Source organism: Hydra viridissima, unplaced genomic scaffold (genome assembly GCF_058129835.1).
Source record: "Hydra viridissima isolate aposymbiotic clone 2 unplaced genomic scaffold, HvirCarnegie_v1 scaffold_7, whole genome shotgun sequence".
In the NCBI taxonomy this organism is placed as follows: domain Eukaryota; kingdom Metazoa; phylum Cnidaria; class Hydrozoa; order Anthoathecata; family Hydridae; genus Hydra; species Hydra viridissima.
The window spans coordinates 12249056-12271410 of record NW_028324306.1 but is presented as its reverse complement, the minus strand read 5'-3'; the positions used below and the strand labels follow the sequence as shown (position 1 = coordinate 12271410).

At 28.1% G+C, this 22355-nt stretch overlaps 4 protein-coding genes and 1 non-coding gene across 6 annotated transcripts in view; all 5 read left to right on the top strand.

The window, feature by feature from the left end:
- The window catches only part of LOC145184077 (uncharacterized), a 28900-nt gene extending 23794 nt beyond the window's left edge, over positions 1-5106 (top strand). The window contains exons 3-11 of the mRNA XM_090092386.1: positions 6-53; positions 171-206; positions 384-428; positions 1513-1539; positions 1642-1689; positions 2529-2546; positions 2684-2721; positions 3464-4354; positions 4534-5106. Of these exons, the coding sequence (XP_089948512.1) occupies positions 6-53; positions 171-206; positions 384-428; positions 1513-1539; positions 1642-1689; positions 2529-2546; positions 2684-2721; positions 3464-4354; positions 4534-4887 (1505 nt within the window). The 3' untranslated portion in view covers positions 4888-5106. The remainder of the gene's footprint in view (positions 1-5; positions 54-170; positions 207-383; positions 429-1512; positions 1540-1641; positions 1690-2528; positions 2547-2683; positions 2722-3463; positions 4355-4533) is intronic.
- Positions 5107-6949: 1843 nt separating this feature from the next.
- Positions 6950-9533, top strand: LOC145184029 (uncharacterized). Its single transcript, XM_080059575.2, has one exon. The coding sequence runs from the start codon at positions 8305-8307 to the stop codon at positions 9445-9447; it is 1143 nt and encodes a 380-aa protein (XP_079915701.2). The 5' UTR covers positions 6950-8304; the 3' UTR covers positions 9448-9533.
- A 115-nt stretch (positions 9534-9648) lies between these two features.
- On the top strand, positions 9649-17258 carry LOC145184028 (tectonic-like complex member MKS1). The gene is made up of 9 exons (XM_090092382.1): positions 9649-9868; positions 9972-10223; positions 10414-10753; positions 14155-14547; positions 14694-14838; positions 16007-16250; positions 16591-16662; positions 16774-16814; positions 16985-17258. The coding sequence occupies exons 1-9, from the start codon at positions 9807-9809 to the stop codon at positions 17047-17049; spliced, it is 1614 nt and encodes a 537-aa protein (XP_089948508.1). The 5' UTR covers positions 9649-9806; the 3' UTR covers positions 17050-17258.
- Positions 17259-17811: 553 nt separating this feature from the next.
- Positions 17812-17883, top strand: Trnae-uuc (transfer RNA glutamic acid (anticodon UUC)). The gene has a single exon. It is a non-coding gene; the product is annotated as a tRNA-Glu (tRNA).
- A 2311-nt stretch (positions 17884-20194) lies between these two features.
- The window catches only part of LOC145184439 (polycystin family receptor for egg jelly-like), a 32309-nt gene continuing 30148 nt past the window's right edge, over positions 20195-22355 (top strand). For both annotated transcript variants that reach the window (XR_016453948.1, XM_090092381.1), the window contains exon 1: positions 20195-20320. Coding sequence is in view for 1 of the 2 variants with exons in the window: in XM_090092381.1 (XP_089948507.1) it covers positions 20276-20320 (45 nt within the window). In the remaining variant the exon portion in view is untranslated. The remainder of the gene's footprint in view (positions 20321-22355) is intronic.

The following is a 22355-nucleotide window of genomic DNA, read 5'->3' as shown; positions in this document are numbered from 1 at the left end:
TAAAGATGTAATCGTAGTTCCTCAAAATGATCCACAACGTCGAAGAAGTCAAGGTCATTCTTTTTATGTTGTTTTTACAATATTCAAAATTTTTATAAATTCAGTGAGTTTGTAAATTTTAACTATTAAAATGAGAAGTAAAGTTTCTGTAACTTATTCTTTCTTTATAGGTTTGGTTTTGCCAAAAGAAAATGAACTTTTTGATGGTGATGGACACTTTATGAATCTTATATTTTACAACTTTTGTTTCTGTTTTACAAATCAAATTTTTTGATTTAAAATTCTTACAAAAAACCTAGAGTTTTAAAAGTAATTCTAAAATACTTTTATCTTATAATTGCACATGGTTTGTGGTGTAACTAAATTTAATATATCTGGTTTAGATGTTATGTCAAGACCTTGGGATGACCCAGAAAATAGAACATCAAGTAATTTGTTTTCAATTTATAGTAGTATATACCACTTTTTTTTTTTTTTAAGTCAAGGGACAATAAGAAACATATTTGATAATTTAACTTTTAAGCTTTATACCATAAATGGTAAAAATCTTTTTTTAATGTAAAAAGATGTTAAAGTAAATGAAAAGTGGGCTGTTTTTCATTAATTGACCTACTTCCTTGCTTAGTAGGTTCTTCATACAATTCATTCTATGTAGGTATTCTATGTCAGAAGGCTGATTTTTTAGTTTCTTTATTGTAATCAATAAATCATAATCTCTATGTTGGTAGGCTGAATTTTTTGGCCATCAACTTTAATTCTCATCTGGTCAGCAAATATTACTTGTCATCATTTTAAACTATCCCAAAATCTTTACAACTTGCAGAACACAGTTTTTTTATTGCAGTCAATCATATCTTTCTTAATTAGTGCTTTAAAATTGGTGTTTTAAAGTTTTTTTATAGACCAGTTGTTAATTTGATGTGATATTATTTAAAAACTTCCAGTATGGCAATAGTGGTTCTTTGGATTATCATAATAAATTTCTGGTAAAATAACTTCCTTCCTTGTTAAAAAATAATAAATATTATTGTTGTTAAAAAGGTTAACAACAAAATGATAATTTTCAGCAGCACCCTTCTTTACATTAACAATTGTCAATAATAAATATCAATAATAAATATAATATTATTAAAAGGTTATCAACTAAAACTCCCCACAGTTGCAGTTTTGTTGGCACAACAAACTGCAACAAATGAAACAAAACAACAAAACCAAAATAAACCACTATGTTAAATGTAAATGATAAAGCTTACATGTAACACCTTGTGTGTAAAAAATTTAAATCATATTCAAATGTTAATAATCATTCATCTCTTTGTAAGCAGAGAAAAATTTTTCAAGTATAGTAGAATTTGTTATTAAGTTTCATGTTACTGCCAATTTAAAACTACAAATTTTTCTTTTTTCTTATTATAGTTTTACTACAGTGATTTTGAGTATCATAGTTTTTTATAAAGACTTTTTGTTCCAAAAGAAAACTCTATACTTTAATGTTTACATTTCATATTTTAGATGTTGTCAGACCTCAAGAAAATATAGGTATTTTAACTTAGTTTCCAATTTTGTTTGAAAAGAATTTACCAAATTTTTTTTAGACTTTACTTTTATTTTTCATGTTGTATTTTTTAACTTTTTTTACAGTTACCGATGCAAGGCCTCTCAACAATAAACCAAGAAGGCCCACACAAAGTATGTTTATTTGTATTTGTTTTCAGTTTTTAGCTTTATATTTTGAATAATTTAAATACTCAAATCAGAAACTACTTTGTATTTCCTCATGTACAAAAACTTTTTCGTATGGTTTCCTTGTTTTGGTTTGATTTCTTATACAGGGAGTGTTTGAAAATTTTTAAATTATCCTGATTTAAATGACATTAAATTGTAGCAACATACAAAATAAAAGTCTAATTGTAATAAGATTGTCTAATTAGAGATTTTTCTGTCATATATTTTTCTGTTTATAATAACAATTTTTCATGATTTTTCTGTTTCAAGATAAAAAGTGTTTAATGAAGATATTGCAAACTTTGTTTGATGTACAAAAAAAATTTTTATTAAAAAAAAAACGACGGATTACAAGATTACAAATCTTTTTTTATTTTATGAAATGTTAGTTGGTCTTTCTTTTTATTCTTTTTTTTCTTATTAAAAATTAAATTGGTTAGATGTAACTCAATTTAATTTCTAAAAAAAAGTTCTTAAAATTAAAATGACACTTTTTCAACCTTTTATAGAAAATTTTTTTATGAAAAAAAAAAATTTTATGCTAAAATACTGATTTTATTTTTATTATTTAACTATAATAAGTTCAGTTGAAATCAAAACTAATTTAAAAATGAGCTGCTAAAAACCAAACAAAAAACTGAAATTTTTACTGAAAACCAAAAGTTTTTGTTTATGTTTCATTTTTTCTTTTCCATTAACAACTATTTTCACTTTCTCTTATTTGTTTTTTATTGGTTGTAAATGATTTGGTGTGTAGCTATTGGCTAAAAATCTCATTTTTATTCATTAATTTCTTTATTTAGGCAAAGATCCTTTTGGAAGTAAGTTCATAAGTTATTGAAATTTTTCCTTATTTTTACATTATCCACATTCAACCATATATATATATACTTTTTTCTTCTTATCTTTTACCTTATATTTGTTTTTATGGGTTTTTCTTTTTCCATGAATTTTGTAGGTGATCAAGCCGATTATGCAGCTCCTAACAAAGTTCGAGTAAATTCATTTTTATTAAAGTTTTATTGTTTCTCAAAATGAAAAGATTTTACTATATGTTCTTACTTTATTATCAATATTTTGTTGTTTGTTAAATATATAATTGGGCTTTCACAACAAAAAACGTAGAGTTACGATTTGAAAATACATAATTCTACATTCCCAGTTCCAGTAATTATAACTGTGAGAAAAGAAACAAACCTATTAGAAAAGAATAGATTTTTAAATGCTGATTGGATTCAGTTAGGTGACCTAATATTTCTCTTATATACATGTCCTCCAAATCTAATAAACTCTAAAATAAAATGCTTTTCCAGGAAATAAAAGTGTTTAAAATGATTTAAAACAATTTTACCTTAAAAACCTTTATTAGACATAATATTTGCTAATAATTTTATAATATATTCTTGTTTTGTTCACCCTTGTTATTAAGAACAATCGATATGCCATCAATCACTTATCTGATGGAGATGATGATCAATTATCTCTTAAAAGTTCCCTTTGTTTTGAAGAGAAATAATTATATATTTTTTCTCTCTATATTTTTTTGTTGTTATTGTATTGCTGCCTCGATATATATTCATCTTGAATAGAATAGATGTTTAGACTAAACCTTATCTAAATCAATTTTGTTGCATTGAAATCAAAGTAGTAGTTAGTCTACTACAATGTTTTTAATTTTTTATAAAAAAAAGGCTCTCTTAGTTTTGGTGGGCAGTGTAGATTGTATTTGTTCTTTTAGAGAGATTCTCAATTTAATCAACCACTACCAGATTTCACCGATGATGTCAGAAAAAGACGCAGTTCTACAACATTTGATTTACCAGATTACAACAAACCGCAAATAAATCCAGGAAGAAAACTGCCAAATAATCCAGAGAGTGCTTCCAACACTCAAGAGTACAATACTACAAAAAGAACTTCACGTGTGATTAGCACTACAAATATTTCAGATATAAACATTGATACCAATAGAAGATATACAGATAATAATAGTAATATAAACAGACGAAATTCAAATATAAATAATGAGGGTTATAGGCAAAGTGCACAAATAAACGAGGATTACTTTCTTAATACAAATATAAATAACAATGGCTATAGGCAAAGTATACAATCAAATAATGACTATTGGCTTAATACTGATATGAATAATGAGGATTATAAAAGAAAAATGAGAAACAGTACTGTAGATGAAAGATTTAATGATAATTTATTAGAAAGAAATGATCGAAGAGATCAGGCAAAGCGGCGAATTACAACTATTCGTGCTCCAATGCTGTTGCCGGTTCCCAATCATTTAAGGCGCAAAGTTTACCAAGCGTCGTCTAAAGAGCGTCGTGTTGAACATGTAGATACTGAAAGTGATATTTCCGAACTAAAGTATCGAAGGGGTAAACATTTTGATACTACTGTAATAGATAAAGACCCTTATATATATGCTGACGCGGTGATCGAAATTCCAAATGATGTAAAGTTAAGACGAAGAAGCCACTCAAGAAGAAGGCGCACGAGAAGTGACACAGATTTAAAAAAGATAGTGCGTCGTAGTATTGTCGGGAGTTCTGATGAATACGATCAACAATTTGTTTACGGAGGACTTGATAGACGGTTTAGGGGTAGTGATCCAGAGGTAACTTTGGTTTCATTTTTTCTTTTAAAACAGGGTTTGATGAGAAGCGAGGATGTAATAAGAACTAGAAGGGGTTTGTAAAGTAGCCTTGTTCCTCTTTTTTATTACAATATTTGCTAACTGGGAAAGACGGTATGTCATTTTTATTTTGTTATTTAATATAAATTTTTATTTTGTAGCTATTTCCAAATCGACATAAGCGCAAACAACACAGAAAACGTGCGACAACTGTTAGCCCAGTTCGTAGGTCGTTTTACTTATCAAGCGATCCAGCTAAAAACACTGTTAAAGATTCCTACCGTGTTTCAGTCGGTGGGCACGATGATCGCTTAAGAAAAGCTCGATTATCCCAAATACGAAATGAAAAAAGAGACATTATTGAACGGGGTAGAAGTCGCGTCCGTTCATCTGATAAAAGAGGTCTAGATGACACCTACGATCGAGTTTATGAATTTAAAAGTCGAGAAAAAAGACCAGAAAGAAGGAGATTGAATCTAGAAAACCTTAGTTTTGACAATGAGTCAGAGCTGTGAATTTATAATAGGTTCTTCATTCTAGTATATTTTTAAATGATGACAGGTACTTGTAAAAGTTCTCATTTCGACGAGTTCGAATTTTTATGCTTAGTGATAAATAAGCAGCAAAGTCTTATATAAAATATCAGCGCAGTGCGCTTATAACTTAAATAATTGTAAATTATTACATTATTATTTAATTGTAAAATATTATTTAAGTAATTGTAAAATACTATTTTTAAGGTTATCCGTTTATTAAAAGTAGTAAATTTTAATATTTTTTAAATGTTAATTTGTTATTATTTTATTTTGGAACAAATATCTCACGGAAAATCATTTTGATATATTATTCAGATACTTAAGCGAAATTGCTTTATGTTTCAACGTTTCTTTGAATATGAAGTTGTATAATACATTGATGTGGCTTGAATTGTATAATGGATTGATGTGATAATAAAATATTTTGCTTTCTGTTCATATCGATTCTTGTTTTTGCTTTGAAAATTATTGTTATTTTTGATAATTACAGAAAAAAAAAACAGATTGGCATAAATTTTTTTAACAAACTTCTTAAAAAACACAACAAAAGTCTTTTTTTTTTTTTACTTATTACTCTACTCACATTTTCAAAAAAGTTGTTAAATTTTAAAAAGTCTGGCGATATTTTGTTTCAGCGTTTAAACCAGACATAAATATAGTTTAAAAGATATCAAAGTAATGTCCACCTCGACCAAGATTCTAGTATCGTAACAGTTTGGGACCTACAGACGCTTTAATGAGAGGTTATTCTTTTTAAAGGAAAAAGCAGAAAAAATGTAGTGAAAGACGACAAACAAAGTGGAGGGTGGCAATTATCTTATCTTAGGGGAATTTGTTTAGTTTTGTTTGTTTCGTTTCTCATGGCCAAAGTGTCTATTAGAACTATTTTCCATTTTAAAAATCTTCTCTTCTTCTTTGAAAATATCTCTTTACTTCTTTTTCTTTTCCTCTTCCTCAAAAATCTTTTTTCTTGCTTTTTTTTTAAACGAAATCTCCCAATAGTTCTACTAAAATTTTCCTACAGAATCCTGCTTGAATCCTGCTTAAAATTTCTCTCAAAAAAATCATTCTGACTTTTTCTTCAAAAATTTCAAAAAATTGTTCCTAAAATTCTGCTGGATTTTCTCAATCCTTCTTTTTATATTTGTCCGCAGATGTTTCTTAAATCAGGGATTGTTGTTGTATAGACAATTGATTTTATCTTCACGTTCATTTAGTGTTTGTGTTTCGACTACTTAGTCATGTTTCTCTAAAACAGGTTTTACCAGTTATCAACTGATTAACGTTTGTCCCTAGTCTCGACTTTATTTGCAAAAATCATAAAGCAGTTACGGAATAGTTGCGTACCTTACTAATTAGACATATATCATTTTATCGGGTTCGCTACAATTGAGTTTCTGGTCGATATAGGAAAACAATTTTAAACTTTATTATTGTGACTAATTTGTTTTACATGTAAGTCCGCCTATTGTTTCAACTATCACGTACTTTTCTTCGACCTGGGAACAAAAAAGGTTTTTTAAATCCTACAGAAATTATAATGATGCAACTTTAGCTCCAATAATACATCAATAGATCCTCCCATAATTAATAGTCTAAAGTGATATGTGGGCTGCATATTACACTTACCAGTATTCGCAAGTTTACATGGCTTTTGGAACAAGATTGTTTCAACTTATCTTGTTTATAAAATATGAGCTCATGTTGTTAATAAACTTAAATACCATACCAAAGAATTTACATATATGTAGATATTTATGAATCATATATTTATTAATTTGTATATTTAACACTATGTATACTTTTATTAGTTTATTAACTTATATACTTTTTATTATATATATAAAGCATTATTTTTTCCTCATAACTATTCCTCCCCATTAGAATTTTTGTAAAGGATATTTTTTGCAACATTTTTAACCGTTGTGCTTTTTTGAATTTTTATTTCAGTGTTTAGCCTCAAAGACATTTTGACACTGCAAATAAATCCCGAGAACCCATCATTAATAAATTACGTAAAAACGTTTAAGCGCGTATTGATAGCGTTTGTCAACAAATATGGTATCTGAGATTCGACACTGCTAATAAAGACCCTAATGCAAGAATAGAGCTTTAAAATGCAAGTCATTTACCAAATCTTGGTTTGCTTTAATTTAAGTTTGGTTTAAGATAGGTCAATACCTATCTTAAAATACGAATTTGAATTTGAAGGCCGTTCTTGCATTTTGGTTTAATTCTCCTAATATAAAATTTGTGTACAGTTTCTAATGATTAACTTTTTTTGAATTTATTGAATGGTAAAAATTCTCCAAAATACAGATAATTAATAAAGATGATAATTGTTTTTTGAAATAAAGTATGTTTATATAATAGGTTATTTTATTTTTAAACAGTTGAAGAATTTTCAATTAGTAGGAAAAATATTAATCTATATTACTATTCTATTTAAATAAGTAGTGATATATTTGTAACTTGAATAAACTGAAATTTTTTTTGTTTTTTAATTATATTGATGACAGTTTTGTTTTTTAATGGTATTGTATGTTATCCAATCTTAACAGAATGGCACAAACAGCTCTAGATTAAAAAATAAATTGGTTACTTTTCTTTCATTCTGGAAGGAAAGATAAACTTATGTTAAATAACTTTTAATAAAAAAATGTTGCATTTAGTATCACTTGATTTAAATTTTATTGAATTTTTAAGGATATGTTTTTTGTCCAAATTTGACCAATAACGCTCAATTGGGTTAAGATTTGATGACTAGACTGCCTATTTCATAATATTAATGTGGATTTAATTTAATATTCCTAAGTTGCAGTTGTTGTATATGAGGTCATCATTCTGTTGAAATATTTATCATTCATTTTTTATTTGATATAAATGTCACTTTATCAGTACCTTGTTAAACTTTTGATTTCTGTAATGATTTCAGAGACAAATTTTCAGTTTTTATTCTTAAATCTTTTCTCTGATTTTCTTTTTGACTGTCTGAGAGCTAATAGCTTATTATAATTTTGTAGGACTTTTCAATATTTTTTGTAGATTCAAACTGATTTTTCTTTACCTTGACATTAATGTTTTGTTTGATTGAATCAGTAATCTTTAAACTCTTGATTCTTGAAAATTTAATTTGGTTCCATTTACTTTTTTTTGCCTTCATAATTGGACAAAGTTATAAGTAAGAAAAGAACCTGTCTTTTCTTACTTATAACTTTGTTAAAAACTTCTTTAGATATGTGTTCATATATTCAAACTTATTGGTGGTTGTTTTTGTTTTTTTTTAATTTAAAAATAACTGAATTAAAAAAAAAAAAAATCTAAAAATTGCTTCATTTATTTTTTTGTTGTTTGTGTTATTAGGTTGAAAAAGATTTTAAAATGTAAGTAGAAAAAATGTCAATTTTAACTGAAAAAGAAGCACTGTCAAGAGCATCTACTACTTCTTTATTGAAAATAAAGAAATTAAATTGCTGGGGTAGTGATTTATCAGACATCTCATTGGTGCGCCAAATGCCTAATTTAGAAGTTTTAAATCTTAGCGCAAATAACATTGTATCTTTAAAAGATATTGCTTTTTGTTCACAATTGAAAGAATTATATTTACGTAAAAATTATATAAAGTTAGAAGAGATAAAACACTTGAAAAACCTTCCTAACCTTGAAATTTTGTGGTTAACTGGAAATCCTTGTACAGAAGATGTAGCATATAGAGAAACAATTTTACTTAATTTACCAAGTGTTAAAAAACTAGATAGTATTTTAGTAACTCAAGATGATCTAGAACTTGCAAAGAAAAATGGTAGAAATTTGGACTTTGAAACTATTATATATAATCCTCAAGGTTTTGATAAAAAACAAATTATAAATACAGAAAAGCAAATTTTATCATTGAAAAATCAAGAGTTTGATGAAAAACAAAGGAGAGTTACAGAAAATCAAACTGTGCCTCATGATGAAAAAAAGCATCTAATTACAGAAAATCAAACCATGCCAGAGAACCTAAGTCTTCATGATTCAGTTAATGAGCATACTTTAGTAGGATCAGCAGAAAAAATAAAAATTGGTGAAAATACAAATGAAACATGCATTCCTTCAACTGTTTCCTTTGAACCAGAACAATCTTTTATTTCTTTAACATCCTCAACAACATCAATAACATCTTCTATTGATCTAGAACAAGCAAATGAAAGAAGAAAGGCTTTAGGGCTTAAGTTGCTAGATATTGGGGCTCCAGTTAGTTTGTCTCCTTCCAGTAAAAGTAATGGTGTTGTTAAAAAGCCTAATTTAGAAGAAGTTATTCCAGCCAAAGATCTAATAAGTATTTCCAGTTGTGAAGAGAATAAAGAAGAATCTGTTAATGAGGATACAATTCGTAGCACATTTTCAAATCCACGTAGTAACACTCTGTCAGCTGTCATTTTGCTCTTAGAAACACTGAGCAATAATGAGCTCGATCAAGTTGTTGCTTATGCCAATATTTTGCTTGGAAGTAACCATGAAAGTTGTTTAACTAAAAACCCTTTATATACTTCATAAAATTTATGTTTTCTTAAAGAAATTCAAATTCATTTCTTGTATGTAATTTATACATTTTTGGAATTATAATATATAGTTTACATATTTATGGTGCTTCTTGATTTCAAATTTTTTTTTTTAAATTAAACTCATTGGGTTTTCAAAATAAAATTATTATTTTGTTTAGTTTTTTAAAAAAGTCATTTGTAAGCATTGTATTATTTATCTGCATTACTTACTCGCAGACATTATTTTCTTTTACACAATTTCTAGTGTATCAATAAGTACTGTAAAATCAGCTATGGTTAAAAAGAATTTTTTTTTTCAAATCACTTAGTGAAATTAAAGTTTAAAATATAACTTAAACTTTAAATTACTCAATGGAAAAAGTTCCAGTTGGACAATATCGATCACATGATCCACCAAAAAACTTTGCAATAAAGTAATATTGTTTCCATGTTTTTACATAATCCATTTCTATAAAAAAGTTTTCATAAAATGGTATGATAATAACATGTCAGGTTTTCAGTTCATATTTGCTTTAGAGTTATATATTGGAAAGTGACAGCAGGCAATATAATTCCCTCTGCAACTATTCCAACTTCTCAAGGTGAATCTGGTCAAGATGTTTTTGAGTTAGTTGAGAGAACTAAGAAAGAAAAAGAGAAAGAAGAGGTTATTGTTTTCTGGCAAGAGAAGCTTTTTAGTCAAGAGGAATTTGATTTTTATTCTGATGTCTCAAATTGCAAAACAGCATTGGAGCAAAAGTATCATGAAGATATTGAAAATATAAAAAGGTTTTTGGTTATCATTCTGTCTTTACCATTATTTTTATTATTAATTTTTCATTACAGAATTTACAATAGTTTAATTACTGCAGTTGCTAACAATATTTTTGTTTATTTGTGGCTCTCTAATTAAAGATTAATATTAAATCCAATTTGAATAAAAGAAGGCAGTAAATTTTTTAATCTAAGTTCATTTTAGGCTTCATGGAGATCGCAAACAAAAAATGGTTTTCACATACACTGATAGTGACTCATTTACTGCATTAGAAGAATATAGTAGTTTGACAGATGGGATAGGGATTCAACCCAATATTCTTACAGAGAATATGGCAAAAATGTCTGCTAGAAACTATATTAAGCCATTTGTTTCAAACTTACGAAGGAGAAATATTGTAATAAATCAACCAACTGAGGCAATCAGAATAAATCATGCTGCTACAATACCAAGCAAATGTATGCATATTATGTTAGACCTTGGTAGAACAGACAGTTCAAGTGGATTCTTTATAAAAGATGAGAGAATGTTATGTAAAATTAAGGTAATTTTTTAAATTTTTTCTAATTATAATTTTTTTTTCTGTTTTTTTTTTTTTTTGAATTTTCCTTCATACAATATATTTAGATACTACTCTTGAATTCTAAATGATGTTTTGAAAATGATTCATTGATTCCTAAATTCTTTGATGTAAAAATCAATACAATTTTACTTAGTATATATAAAGCAAAATCTGAAATTTCATTTACCAATCTACAGTGGTTTTCATAAATTTAGGCGCACTCATATTTGAGAATAGTAAATTTTAGTTTTTTAACAATAAAACAATAGAGAAAAAAGATTTCGGTTTAGTTTTTCTTCTTTTTATTAGATAAATACATACAGAATACAAAATTTAAAAAAAATTTACAAAAAAAATACAAATACTAAGTAATAATTAGGTACAACTACATGGTATTAAAAAAATAAGACAAAAAAAATTATTCATAAATTTAGATGCACAATACATTAGGAGGCATAATTTATGAACAAATCAATATTTTATGTATCCACCTTTTGCTTTAATACAACTAAGAACTCTTCTAGGCATAGGCTCAACAAGATTTTTGCACCAGGTCTCCTTAAGGATGTCCTTCAGCTGGTGAAGTGTGGAAATTTGAACCTTTGCTAATTCACAGTCAATCCAAGCCCAAATGTTTTTAATTGGGTTTAAATCAGGTGAATATGGAGGCCACGGTATTCTCATGATATTATTATCGTTGAACCACTCTATTGTATAGTATGCAGTATGTGCAGTAGTGCCATCTTGTTGAAGTTTCCATGGTTTATCATTGAGCATAGGCAGGTCAATTGATGGAATTAGGTTGTTTTCCAGTACTTCTACGTATATTCTGGAGTTCATTCTTCCGGTGTATGTTTGGCACATACCAACACCTTTGTAATTGAAGCATGACCAGATTCCTATCAAGCCTCCTCCACTTTGTACAGTTGGTCTAATTTTTGTGAGCCATTCTTTTGACTGTTATGTTAGATTTGTTTTTGATAAGCTCAAAGTTACTCTCATCACTCCACATAATGTTTTTCCATTATTCTATTGTCCAATACCTTCTTTCATGACACCATTTTAGTCTCCCTTGTTTATCATATGGATGCAGGAGCGGTTTCTTCAAAGCAGAGTAGACTCCAATCTTGTATTTGATAAGTATTCGGCGGACTGTGCTTTGAGAAATAGATGTATTTCGCGTTATATTGAATTCTGTGGTCAATTCTTTGTAACTAATTCTTGGATTAGCTCTGACAGCTCTAAAAAGGGCACTATCGTTCTTTCTGGTGGTTAACAAGGGTCTACTTGGCCTCGTTTTCTTGCTGGCACCACCATTCTGAAGTAAGTTCGGACAACGAAGCAAATTCATTGTCCGAACGCATTTCTCAGAAACTCCAATTAACCTGGCGATTTCTCTATAACTTTTGGTTCCTTCTTTGTTGTGAGCAATAATTTGCCATCTTTCACCTTGAGTGATACGTCTTTTTAGTGCAAAACTAACTAAACTTTTGATTATTTATTAAATAATGATTAACTAATTCCAGGTAAGTCATATTTATATAAGGTTTTTTGACAAAATCAATTAATTTAGGCCTTTTAATGAGAAATATGGGAAAAAAAACTACTAGTTAACTATCAATTAACAAGATATAAGTTTTTTTTGATTGTGCGTCTAAATTTATGAATAAAATAAAATCAAGCTTATCAATTAACTTTTTTGTGTTAATTGGTATAGAATGAGTAATAAACATCCTGTAAAAAAATTAAGGTACTCTATAATAGAGTTTCACTTCCTCTACTAAATTATATATCAAAGATTGCAGTAGCACTTTTATTTTATCTTTATTTTAGGCATTTTCTTACATATATGTAAAAAAAAATTTATTTTAATTGTCTTCAATATTATCATATATTTTGACAAACATATTTAGAATATAACACATGAACACAATTATTTCGATGATACTAATAAAATTGACTTTGAGGATGGTGAAAAAAGAAACTAAAACCAAAAATATGGCTCATCTAACAAAATAAAGTAAAATGATCATTATTGTTATGCACAAATACAGCTTCATTTGGAACATTTTTGACTTATCAATAACTAGTGTTACCACCTCTTAATGTTATCACAGCCTGACAGCACTGTGGCATACTTTCAATTAGAGATCTAATTGTTACTTGAAGGATATTTTCCCACACTCTGATAAGACTTTGTCATAGCTCATCTAGGCTATTAGGTGGTTGATGCTGGCTTCTAACATAGCTTCCTATTATGTCCCAAAGATGCTCTATTGGGTTCATAACTGGACTGTAAGCTGGCCACTTAAAAACTTCAATATTAAAATTATTTAAGTATTCAATAACAATATGTGTCGTATGTGGTCTAGTCAATATCCTGCATAAGAAAGAATGCATCTCCAATGTACTGTGCAAAAGGTATCATAAAAGGTTCTAAAATATCTGCTATGTATCATTGAGAAGTAAAACATCCATCATCAACAATAAAAAGCTCTCTGTTAGCTGTTAAATATATTCCGCCCCACACCATCAATGAGCTGCCTCCATATAAATTGGTTTCTTGAATGTTTCAAGCAAAATATCTTTCATTTGGTCTTCTGTAAACTCTTGGGCAGTGATCGGAACTTATAGGGGAAAGCCTTGACTCATCTGTAAATAAGACCTGTCCCCAAACATGTGTTTCCCAATTCATATGCCTCCTTGCAAAAGCCAGTCTTTTTCTTTGGTGGTCTACAGACAATCTGGGACCAGTAGCTGCTGCCAGAGGTTGTAAATTTAAAGCATGAAGTCTTCTTCTTATGGTATATTGACTAACAGCAGTTCCATGTATCTTAGCAAGTTGTATTTGGAAACTTCATGCATTAGTAAACTGTTTTTTCAGTGTTTGAAGCATTAAAAATTGGTCCTCTTGCCATTGGTAGCTCGTGGTCTGTCTTGGCCAAGTCATCTAGCATGGTTGTTGGTCTCTACAAACCTATGTAGAACCCTTCTGACTGTTGATGAGGCACTCTAAATCTCCTACTAAATTCACGATTTGTTAGTCCTTCTGGAAATGGAATAAAACCTACAAAGGTGTAACAGTAAACATCATTATCATCTTTGTAATTAATAAATCCGGAAAATACATAATATTTTTTGAAGCGGTGCCTTAATTTTGCGGTTAAGTGTATATTGTCATTTTTTTAGTATTGTCAGAAATTTAAACCATAGATAAAAATAATCTCAAGGTCATATTTTTATAAATAAAATTTTTACTAGTTACTAGAAATGAATCAAATTTGAGGGACTTTGATAAAATATTTTGAAATAGTCTTTAATAGACCTACATAAATTTTTTAAATGATAAAGATCATACAGCTGTAAAATTTTGCTTTTTTTAGATTGATGCCAATGGATTAATAGTAATAAAGCCTGATTTAGATACAGGAAAAGTGTTTTCCATTGAAACATATAAAGAAAGTCGTGAGCACTACCAGTATACAATTCATCATGCTTCAAACCCTATAGATAAACTTGAAGAGCAACAAGAAGATAGTTTGTTTAATGAGCTGTTCACTCGACACTCTCAAATTTTAGCACGACAAGTAGGAGATTTTTTCTTCCCCATGCCAAGTCCGAATAATCTTCTTGTTTATTTTTTTTGTGAGATTGTTTCTGCATGCTGTTTTGAATATGAAACTCTGTATGTAAAGTATCTTCTTGATCTACCAGATGGTTGGCGTTGTGATACCCAAAACTTGAGTGGAGTAACTCAGAGTTGTAAAGTAAATGAGGTAAGTAGCTTTTATATGTAGTATCATTTAATTGTGCTTTACCAGGCAATTTTATTTTCAACATTTTAAAGTTTGTTTTAGATTTTTGATTTAAAAAATTTTTTTTATTTAAAATAGTTATGTGAATGATTGAGGTCTTTTTTTAGGAAGGGGTAGCCCATTTTTGTTTCCCTTTTGATTTTCAACTGCTTTACACTTGGGATCAAGACTCTCCTGAAGAATTAGTGAAATGGCCAACATTATTCTTTCAAGTGTATTCATTAGACTCATGGCAGCGACACAGAATTGAAGGTACCTTTGTAGTATCATAAGTTTTAGTAAAGGTGATAGTTACTAACATGTGGCAAATAAAATTTGTCTGTAAAGTTTAGTTAGTTGTGCAACAAAATTTTTTTTTGTTTAAAATTTGATGTTACAAAATTTTAATATAAAAAAAATATATTCAAATCTATTTTGGTTGTTTCATTCTACAATAGTAAAATTTTGATAATGTTAAAGATGAGTTGAACAAGTTTTATTAAAATAACTCTCATTTATCTAACAAGGAAAATTGTGACCATTTCGTACCAATGGAATAGAAAGAATGTTCTGTTTTTTAGTGGATTAAGGTTCTAAGAAAAAATGATGAACTTAAGAGGAAACTGGAAGCTATAATTTGGTTAAAATAGCTACCTAAGTAACATTAAAGATTTTAAAAAACTTCATTCATCATTTTGGTTGTTCTCAAAGATGGATTGCCAGATTAGATTTTACAAAAAATCTAAGAATCCTTTGTTATCCAAAAAAAAGCAGCCCAACTATATTGTAGGAAGCTTCTTGAGAGTTATTGAGACCTTGATTTTGTTCTTGATGACAAATCTTACTTTACATTCTATCTCATTCTTGTCAGTTGGAAAGAATTGTTCTTACTCTGATGACAAAATCAATACACCAAATCATGTTAAGTTTAATTTTCTGTTGAAATTCAAAAAAAAGTTGCTTGTGCACCTATACATTTTGCTTAAGAGAGTAATAAAATAGATTTGAGTTGTACTAAAGTATGATGAGAATAAAGAAAAGAATTTTTCACACTTGTTTTTATGGTGCTGAATAAATTTTTTTTTTTGTAGCTTAAAATACAAATGTTGTTCTTTCTCATAAATTTTAAATAATAAATTTTTGAAGAAAACTGACTTGTTAACTTTTAATTTATTGATGAATTTATTTGACACCTGTTGCACAGCTTTGTACAAAGTTTTAATTGAGTATGAAATTTTCAGAAGTACATTTTTTAAGTGATTTTAATTACATTTCAGTTACACTTTTAAATGGTGCAATATTATTTGAAAGATAAAAAAAATAGAATAGTTTTAAATAAATTTGATTGATGTTGTTACATATCTTTGTTTACTTTAAAAGAATTTTTTTTACATTCTACTGACTAAATTTACAAAAATTTTGATATACTCTTTCTTAACAGGATATGGCTATTGTGGTATTCCAGATGTTGCTGGAAGTACTTGTGTAGCAATTAAAATGTGGAGACCAAGAGGAGATAATATATTCTCTGAAATGAACCGATTTTTCATTGGTGCTTCTCCTGAGCTAAAAGATTTATCTTATTTGAAAGATCCCGGAGAAAGTGATCGACTCAGTAAATTCTTCTTTAAGACATTATCTACCGGAAATATTGTTATAAAATTAAACTCGATGTTTCAGACCAAGTAAGATTTATTTAATTTGTGGTATATTGTTAAATATCTATTTAATCAAAAATTGTTTTTATGGAATTCATAAAACTATAAAAAAAAGTTAAAGATAAAACAGCATGTGTGGTTATGTACACTGCTACTCACATTCGTTACTCACATTTGTTATGACTTTTTAGTAACACCTAAAATCCAGATTTTTTATTTTGATTTACTTTCATTCTGAAGAAAGATTTTTAAATCCATTGATTTAAAAATGGAGAGGTGTTCTTGTAAAGTAGTAAGGATTTGGTGGTTTTTAAATTTGAGTTGTAATTGTACTTTTGTTTATTTTATATACTTACACTTTTTATAGTGTGCCTGAAGAAGAGCAGACCACAGGAAGAAAAATTCCATCGAAGTGGAAAAAAGCTTTCAAAAGAGCAAGGTTTTAATCTTTAAATGTTATGTTTTCTTCCTTGTAAACTTATTCTTGAAAAATATTTTTTCTTCTAACTATATTATTTTTTAGTATGTCTTTTATTTATTTATGTTTTAGTGGATTTGTTTCAACTGCAGACTCATTGTCCAAGGTTTTGGGTAAGTTCTGCCTTTTAATAAGATTACTAACTAGTTCTTTAAATTAATGTCTTGCCTTCTTACTTATAAGAAAGAATAGAATTTATTTTCATTATCAAACATAACTTCTTTTATGGATAAAGCTAAGGGTCTGTATTGGTAGAAAAATTTTTGCTTTTGCTTTTTTTTAGATGCGTTCCATCAGGCTCGGAAAAGAATGTTATTTGCTCGTTCTACTTTGCCTTCAATAACATGAAACTATTGACAGATGGCTCGTGATATTTTAAAAAAATGAATATGGACAGAAATATTTATACTTTGATAAAATATTTATTTAACCAGGGTTGGATTTTTTGTCATTGCAAAATATATTGACAAAATTTTTTGTCATGACACGACAGGTTTAAAGCGAGGAAGCAATAAACCAACTTATAATTTATTTTCAAAAAGTACCAATGATACTCATTTAGTTGTTAAATTTTTGAATCTCAAAAGACCTCGTAAACCGGGAGTTGTAAGTTGCTTGGACTCTGTTACTGATAAGGTTATCTACAAAAATACAACTATAAATGTTAGCAAGATAATTTTTCATTAATACCTATATCAGAACTTGAGTTATACTCTTTTTGATTGACTGCAGCAATGATCAACATTTAAAACGTAATATTTCGACTTAACGCTCTTTTTTTTCTCCCGAATATTGTGCTAACGATAATTAAACGGTTTTACTGATTGAGCATTTAAAATATGTTTGAAAACTTATTTTAAAACTCTTTCAAAAGATTTTCTGAATAGATTTGAAGCAAAATAGATTAAATTTGTTTATTTAAAAAGACATAAACTCAGTTTCATGATACGAACATACAAAAGAACCACGCATAGGCAGACTGCGGATGACAGAACTTCATCAACAAAAAAATAGCGTTAATGGAACGGTTCTTTGATAAGAATTAATTGTAGACATTATATAAATTATTTTTTGCATAGTATTTACAAACTTTTTTCCTTCAATGATATGTCCCGCATGGTCTAGTGGCTAGGATTTCTGGTTTTCACCCAGGCGGCCGGGGTTCGATTCCCCGTGCGGGAGGCTCTTTACTTTTACATATAATCCAAATGACACTCAATGTAGCGATACTAATAAAATTTTTCTCTTCTTTTTATGCATGTCTGATGGGTTTATTTATACTATAGATGGTTCGGGAGGATTTAACATTTTAAAAGAGCCCAGAGAAACCTGATTCCTCATTTATAAAACTTTTTTTATAACGTTATTTTTCCTATTTAAAAAAAAGTTAAATGTTTTTTTTAAAAAAAAAAATTAACGTTTATATTTGTAAAAAGTTAACAAAGCCTTGTGAAAAATTACGTTTGAGAAAAATCTTCTTTTCATTTCTTAAACTTGCGAGCTCTAATCCAGTGTGACTCAACTACCCACAGGCGAATTCGCCGCTCCTCCCCCTTGATTTCACTGGGTCTAGTACCAATGATTTAAAAACTTCTGAAAAAAACCCTTTTAACGTCCGAAAAAGAAGACTAAGTTTAAATTGTTTATGTAAAATTATTATTTATGGCGCTATAAGTCGCTTTCTATTATTATCTGCTTTAATAAATCAGCATTTATAAAATTTTTTGGATCAAATGTCTGACAGATATTTGATCAAATCCAACTTTGGCTTGGCACTCAAAAACTCCTTTTGAATTCTTCAAAGTTTTAAAGAGTTTCTGAAATAAGTGATTTTTGTTGTATAAATTGAAATATAAGCATCAAATACTTATCTTCATCTTCAATGCACGAACAAGATATCTAAGAAATTGAACCAACTAATTGTTATTATGTATATCTAAGAAATTGAACCAACTAATTGACCTTAAACGTATGTAAATTGGTGATCTATAAATACTTATGTATTCTTCTTGCTCTAACTTTTTTTCTTGTTTTCGATATTAAAGAACTTTTATTAAATTACGTTCTCATAAAAACTTTTATTTTTTATAAATACGTGATTTTATAAATGTTCCTTAACGATAAAAATAAAAAACAAATAGACAAACAAATAGTTGTAATAAATGTTGTGAGTTATAAAAATATCGGTACTCCCTCAAGTTCATTAAGCATGTCCCCTCATCAAAACCCCACCCCTGGGAGTATTCTATCTTGAAATTCTACAGAAAAAATTGTAAAAAAAATGTTAATTAGATAAGAAGTGTTTTTGAACTTTAAAATAATTTCTCCAAAAATAATTTCTCCAAAAATAGTTTCTCTAAAAATATATTTTCATAATTTTTTCGTTTTGTTGGAAAAAAATATATAGTTGAATTAATAAAGAAGAAAAAAAAATTGCTATCAGTTTAAGTGCTTTTTACAATGCGATTTAAATTTAAATCTTATTGTAAAAAGCAAAGGCTTTTTAAGATAAGAGTATAAAAGTACATGACAGAAAAAAAAAAAAAAAAAGTTAAAAATCAATCAGGATTGGTTTCTGGCTAGCAGTAACAGATGATGAAAATAAAAAATCTCAATAAATGTGCTTGATGCATTGCAAATGAAAATCGGTATTGAAACAATCTAATTTTGAAATGGAAAATGTTAAATTTTTCTAAACAACAATTTTCTGTGTGTGACCATTAAATATTCATCTCGTATAAATAGCAGACTGTTTTTTTTTTTTTTTTTCATTTTTCTTTATTGAAATGTAGTTCACGTTAGATTCCATTTCAAACTGACTTTCTATTTTCCATTTCAAATATTGCTCATAAAATAAAACTAAAAATTATATGAAAAACGTTCGAAACTATTATTAATTCATTTAAAACTCCTTTGCAGAGACAACTGCCTTCCATAAACTTGGTTTTGCATGATGTTGAAAAATGCTTACCCCCATTCAATGTCAAGCTGGTTCCAACTCTTTTGGTACCATTTACATTCTAATTATCATGTGTATAATCAACTTTATCATTACGATATCCTCACCATCATAGCAATTGTATTTATCATTATGGCGTTTACCAACATAATTATCATCGTCGTTGCAGGATCTTCAAAAGATTCAATTTTCAAAACAACTCATAAGATATTTCAAATGTTAAAACATGATTAATGAAAGATTAGTAAAATCTTCATGCCTTTATTAATTCTAAAAGTGTTTATTCCTAAGTAGCATTAATTTAGCATGAGAATCCCATTATAACTGTTTTGAGGATAGTAATGATGATGCGCATAGTAATGAAGGAAAAATATGATGATAAAGGATGAGAATAAAGATTATGCAAAGAATTTACTTAATGAAATTTTCTAACGATAACAGTTTCCCGTTGGTCCTAACTAACGTCAAAATTATTTAAAACATCAACGGAGGAGGGTTTTTTTGCTAATAAAAAAACGTTTCTGTGTAAGAAATGACAAATTTAAAAACAAAAAAACTAATTAGGTGCAAATTTATTATAAAACGCTGGTAACGAAATGACTTTATGAAACTAAAATGAAGAGAAGAATTTTTTTATGCTTTACTCTCATTTTCTACAAGGTAACCATCAATCTTTTTTTTTTTTTTTTTTTTTTGATTTTTAAAATAATTTTTCATTTCAAAACACAAAAAAAAGAGAAAAAATTGAGCTTTAACTTTAAAAAGATAGAAAAGTAGTTATGTTCGTACCGTTGACACGGGGGGCAGTTAAAAGTTAAATTACTTTTCCCTTTTTATTGCTATACCATTTATCTCCATTGATCAAAGGGCACATTTTTTAAAACACTAAATGATAGTTTAGAAGATTTATGATGTTCAAAAAACTAGAAAAGAAACTAATTTTTACCAAACTTAGCTTTTTACTTTTAGTTCTTGAAACGTTCCCTAGCAAATAGTAACATTTCTCAAATACATAGTCTGGTGCATTGAAGACGGTTATATTCTCTGAGCTGTTATATTCTTCCAGATTCGATCCTAAACAGCAGAAACTGCTACTTAAGATCGCATCAGTAATAGGTGCTAGAATGAAGTCGTGGTCGTATTTGAAAATAAGAAAATGCTGAATTAGACTGTTTTATGTTGCCACGTAATATTAGACCATTTTTTACAGAATCTAACATTATTGAAAAAATGAAATAAAATTGTGTTCAACTTCGTTTCCATCAAGATCAGGAACTAAAGCGTAATATTTTGAAAAAATATATTGTTTCTTAAATAAAATAATTTTAAAAAAATTAACATTTTTCACTAAAATTTTTTTTTACATTCATTCATTGTAGGGGTTGTAAAGGTAAAAAAGCTAAGCATTTTTTTATCGTGTAAAATTTTGTCTATATTAAGTGCACATACTTTGTACTTTTGTCAATATATTTGTAAAAAATGAAAAAATAAAACTCTTAGAAGTGGAAGTAAAAAAGTCCCCCCCCCCCCCCCACATCCCACTTTAATTCTTTTTTGGACTGACTCATGATATCCATACAAAAGGGTTGGGAAGGTGACAGCTACATACAAGAGGGTCGGAGAGATGACGGCTAAATACAAAAGGTTCGGGAAGGTGACAGCTGCATACAAAAGGGTCAGAAAGGTGACAGCTACTTAACGCATGTTTTAAAATATAAATTTGAAACAAAAATTCATTGATTTTTTCATACTATATATTTTTCTATGTTGTAAGTTTCATACTTTATATAATATTTTAAAACTAAGTTTTTTAATTTAAAGATGAAAAACGAACCAAAAAATTGCTTTATATTGCAGTTTACACTATCCGCTTCTAAATTGCGCAAAAAGTTCAAATTGTAAGGAATGAAGTGGAAAGATTTTCTTAACAGAATTAAAAATCTACGTGGATTCAAATCCTCTAACTTCATGATTCAAATCCTCTAACTTCATGGTTCTAAAACTTGCAAAAAAATTATCCTAATTTGTTCAGCAAAGCATCCTATTTGTTCAAGATAGTAATTCTTTTTTATATACATTATATTTAATTGAAAACATATCTGTGCGTAGATCTAATAAAAATATTGAAGTCTTCAAGTATGTGTGTAACTTCTATTTCCTTTTAAGCAAAATGGTTTAACGAATATTTTATCAGAATATAAAATCTCTCTGAAGTCAAATTCACACTTTTGGTGATGAAGATATTGAGATAAAACAGCTACTTTTTTTTTCAAAGTTTTCAGGACGTTTGATTATTTATGATATAATCAAGAAAAGAAAAGGCAAATAGAGAATTGTATCCTAAAACGGGAACACCTTTCTATATATCAGTTCTTTTTCAAAGTATTTAACACTAAAAGTAGGAAAAATTGATTTTTTGTAAGAGTGCATGTACTCAGGCTTTACTAGAAATGTATGTAAACTTGATTTGGTTCAATAAGTGAAGAAAAGACACATTTATCCTAATTTGTCGCATTTTAGAACACGTAGCCCCAGTATGGGACAGTACACCTTTAATCTTTAAAAACTTATGTTCCAAAAGATGAGTCATATTCACTATTTTGTCTCACACAGATTGAAAGAAAGAATTTAAAACATTTTATTCAACTTGTTTTCATTTTTAAATTTGTTTTTTCTTTTAACTCCATTTCAAATT

Bases quoted from the DNA above. Each gene is read 5' to 3' on its own strand.
- LOC145184029 (XM_080059575.2), top strand. From the start codon at position 8,305: ATGTCAATTTTAACTGAAAAAGAAGCACTGTCAAGAGCATCTACTACT.
- LOC145184028 (XM_090092382.1), top strand. From the start codon at position 9,807: ATGGAAAAAGTTCCAGTTGGACAATATCGATCACATGATCCACCAAAA. The intron at 9,869-9,971 runs GTAATATTGTTT...TATTTGCTTTAG, and splicing joins CCAAAAAACTTTGCAATAAA to AGTTATATATTGGAAAGTGA. The intron at 14,548-14,693 runs GTAAGTAGCTTT...GTCTTTTTTTAG, and splicing joins AGAGTTGTAAAGTAAATGAG to GAAGGGGTAGCCCATTTTTG.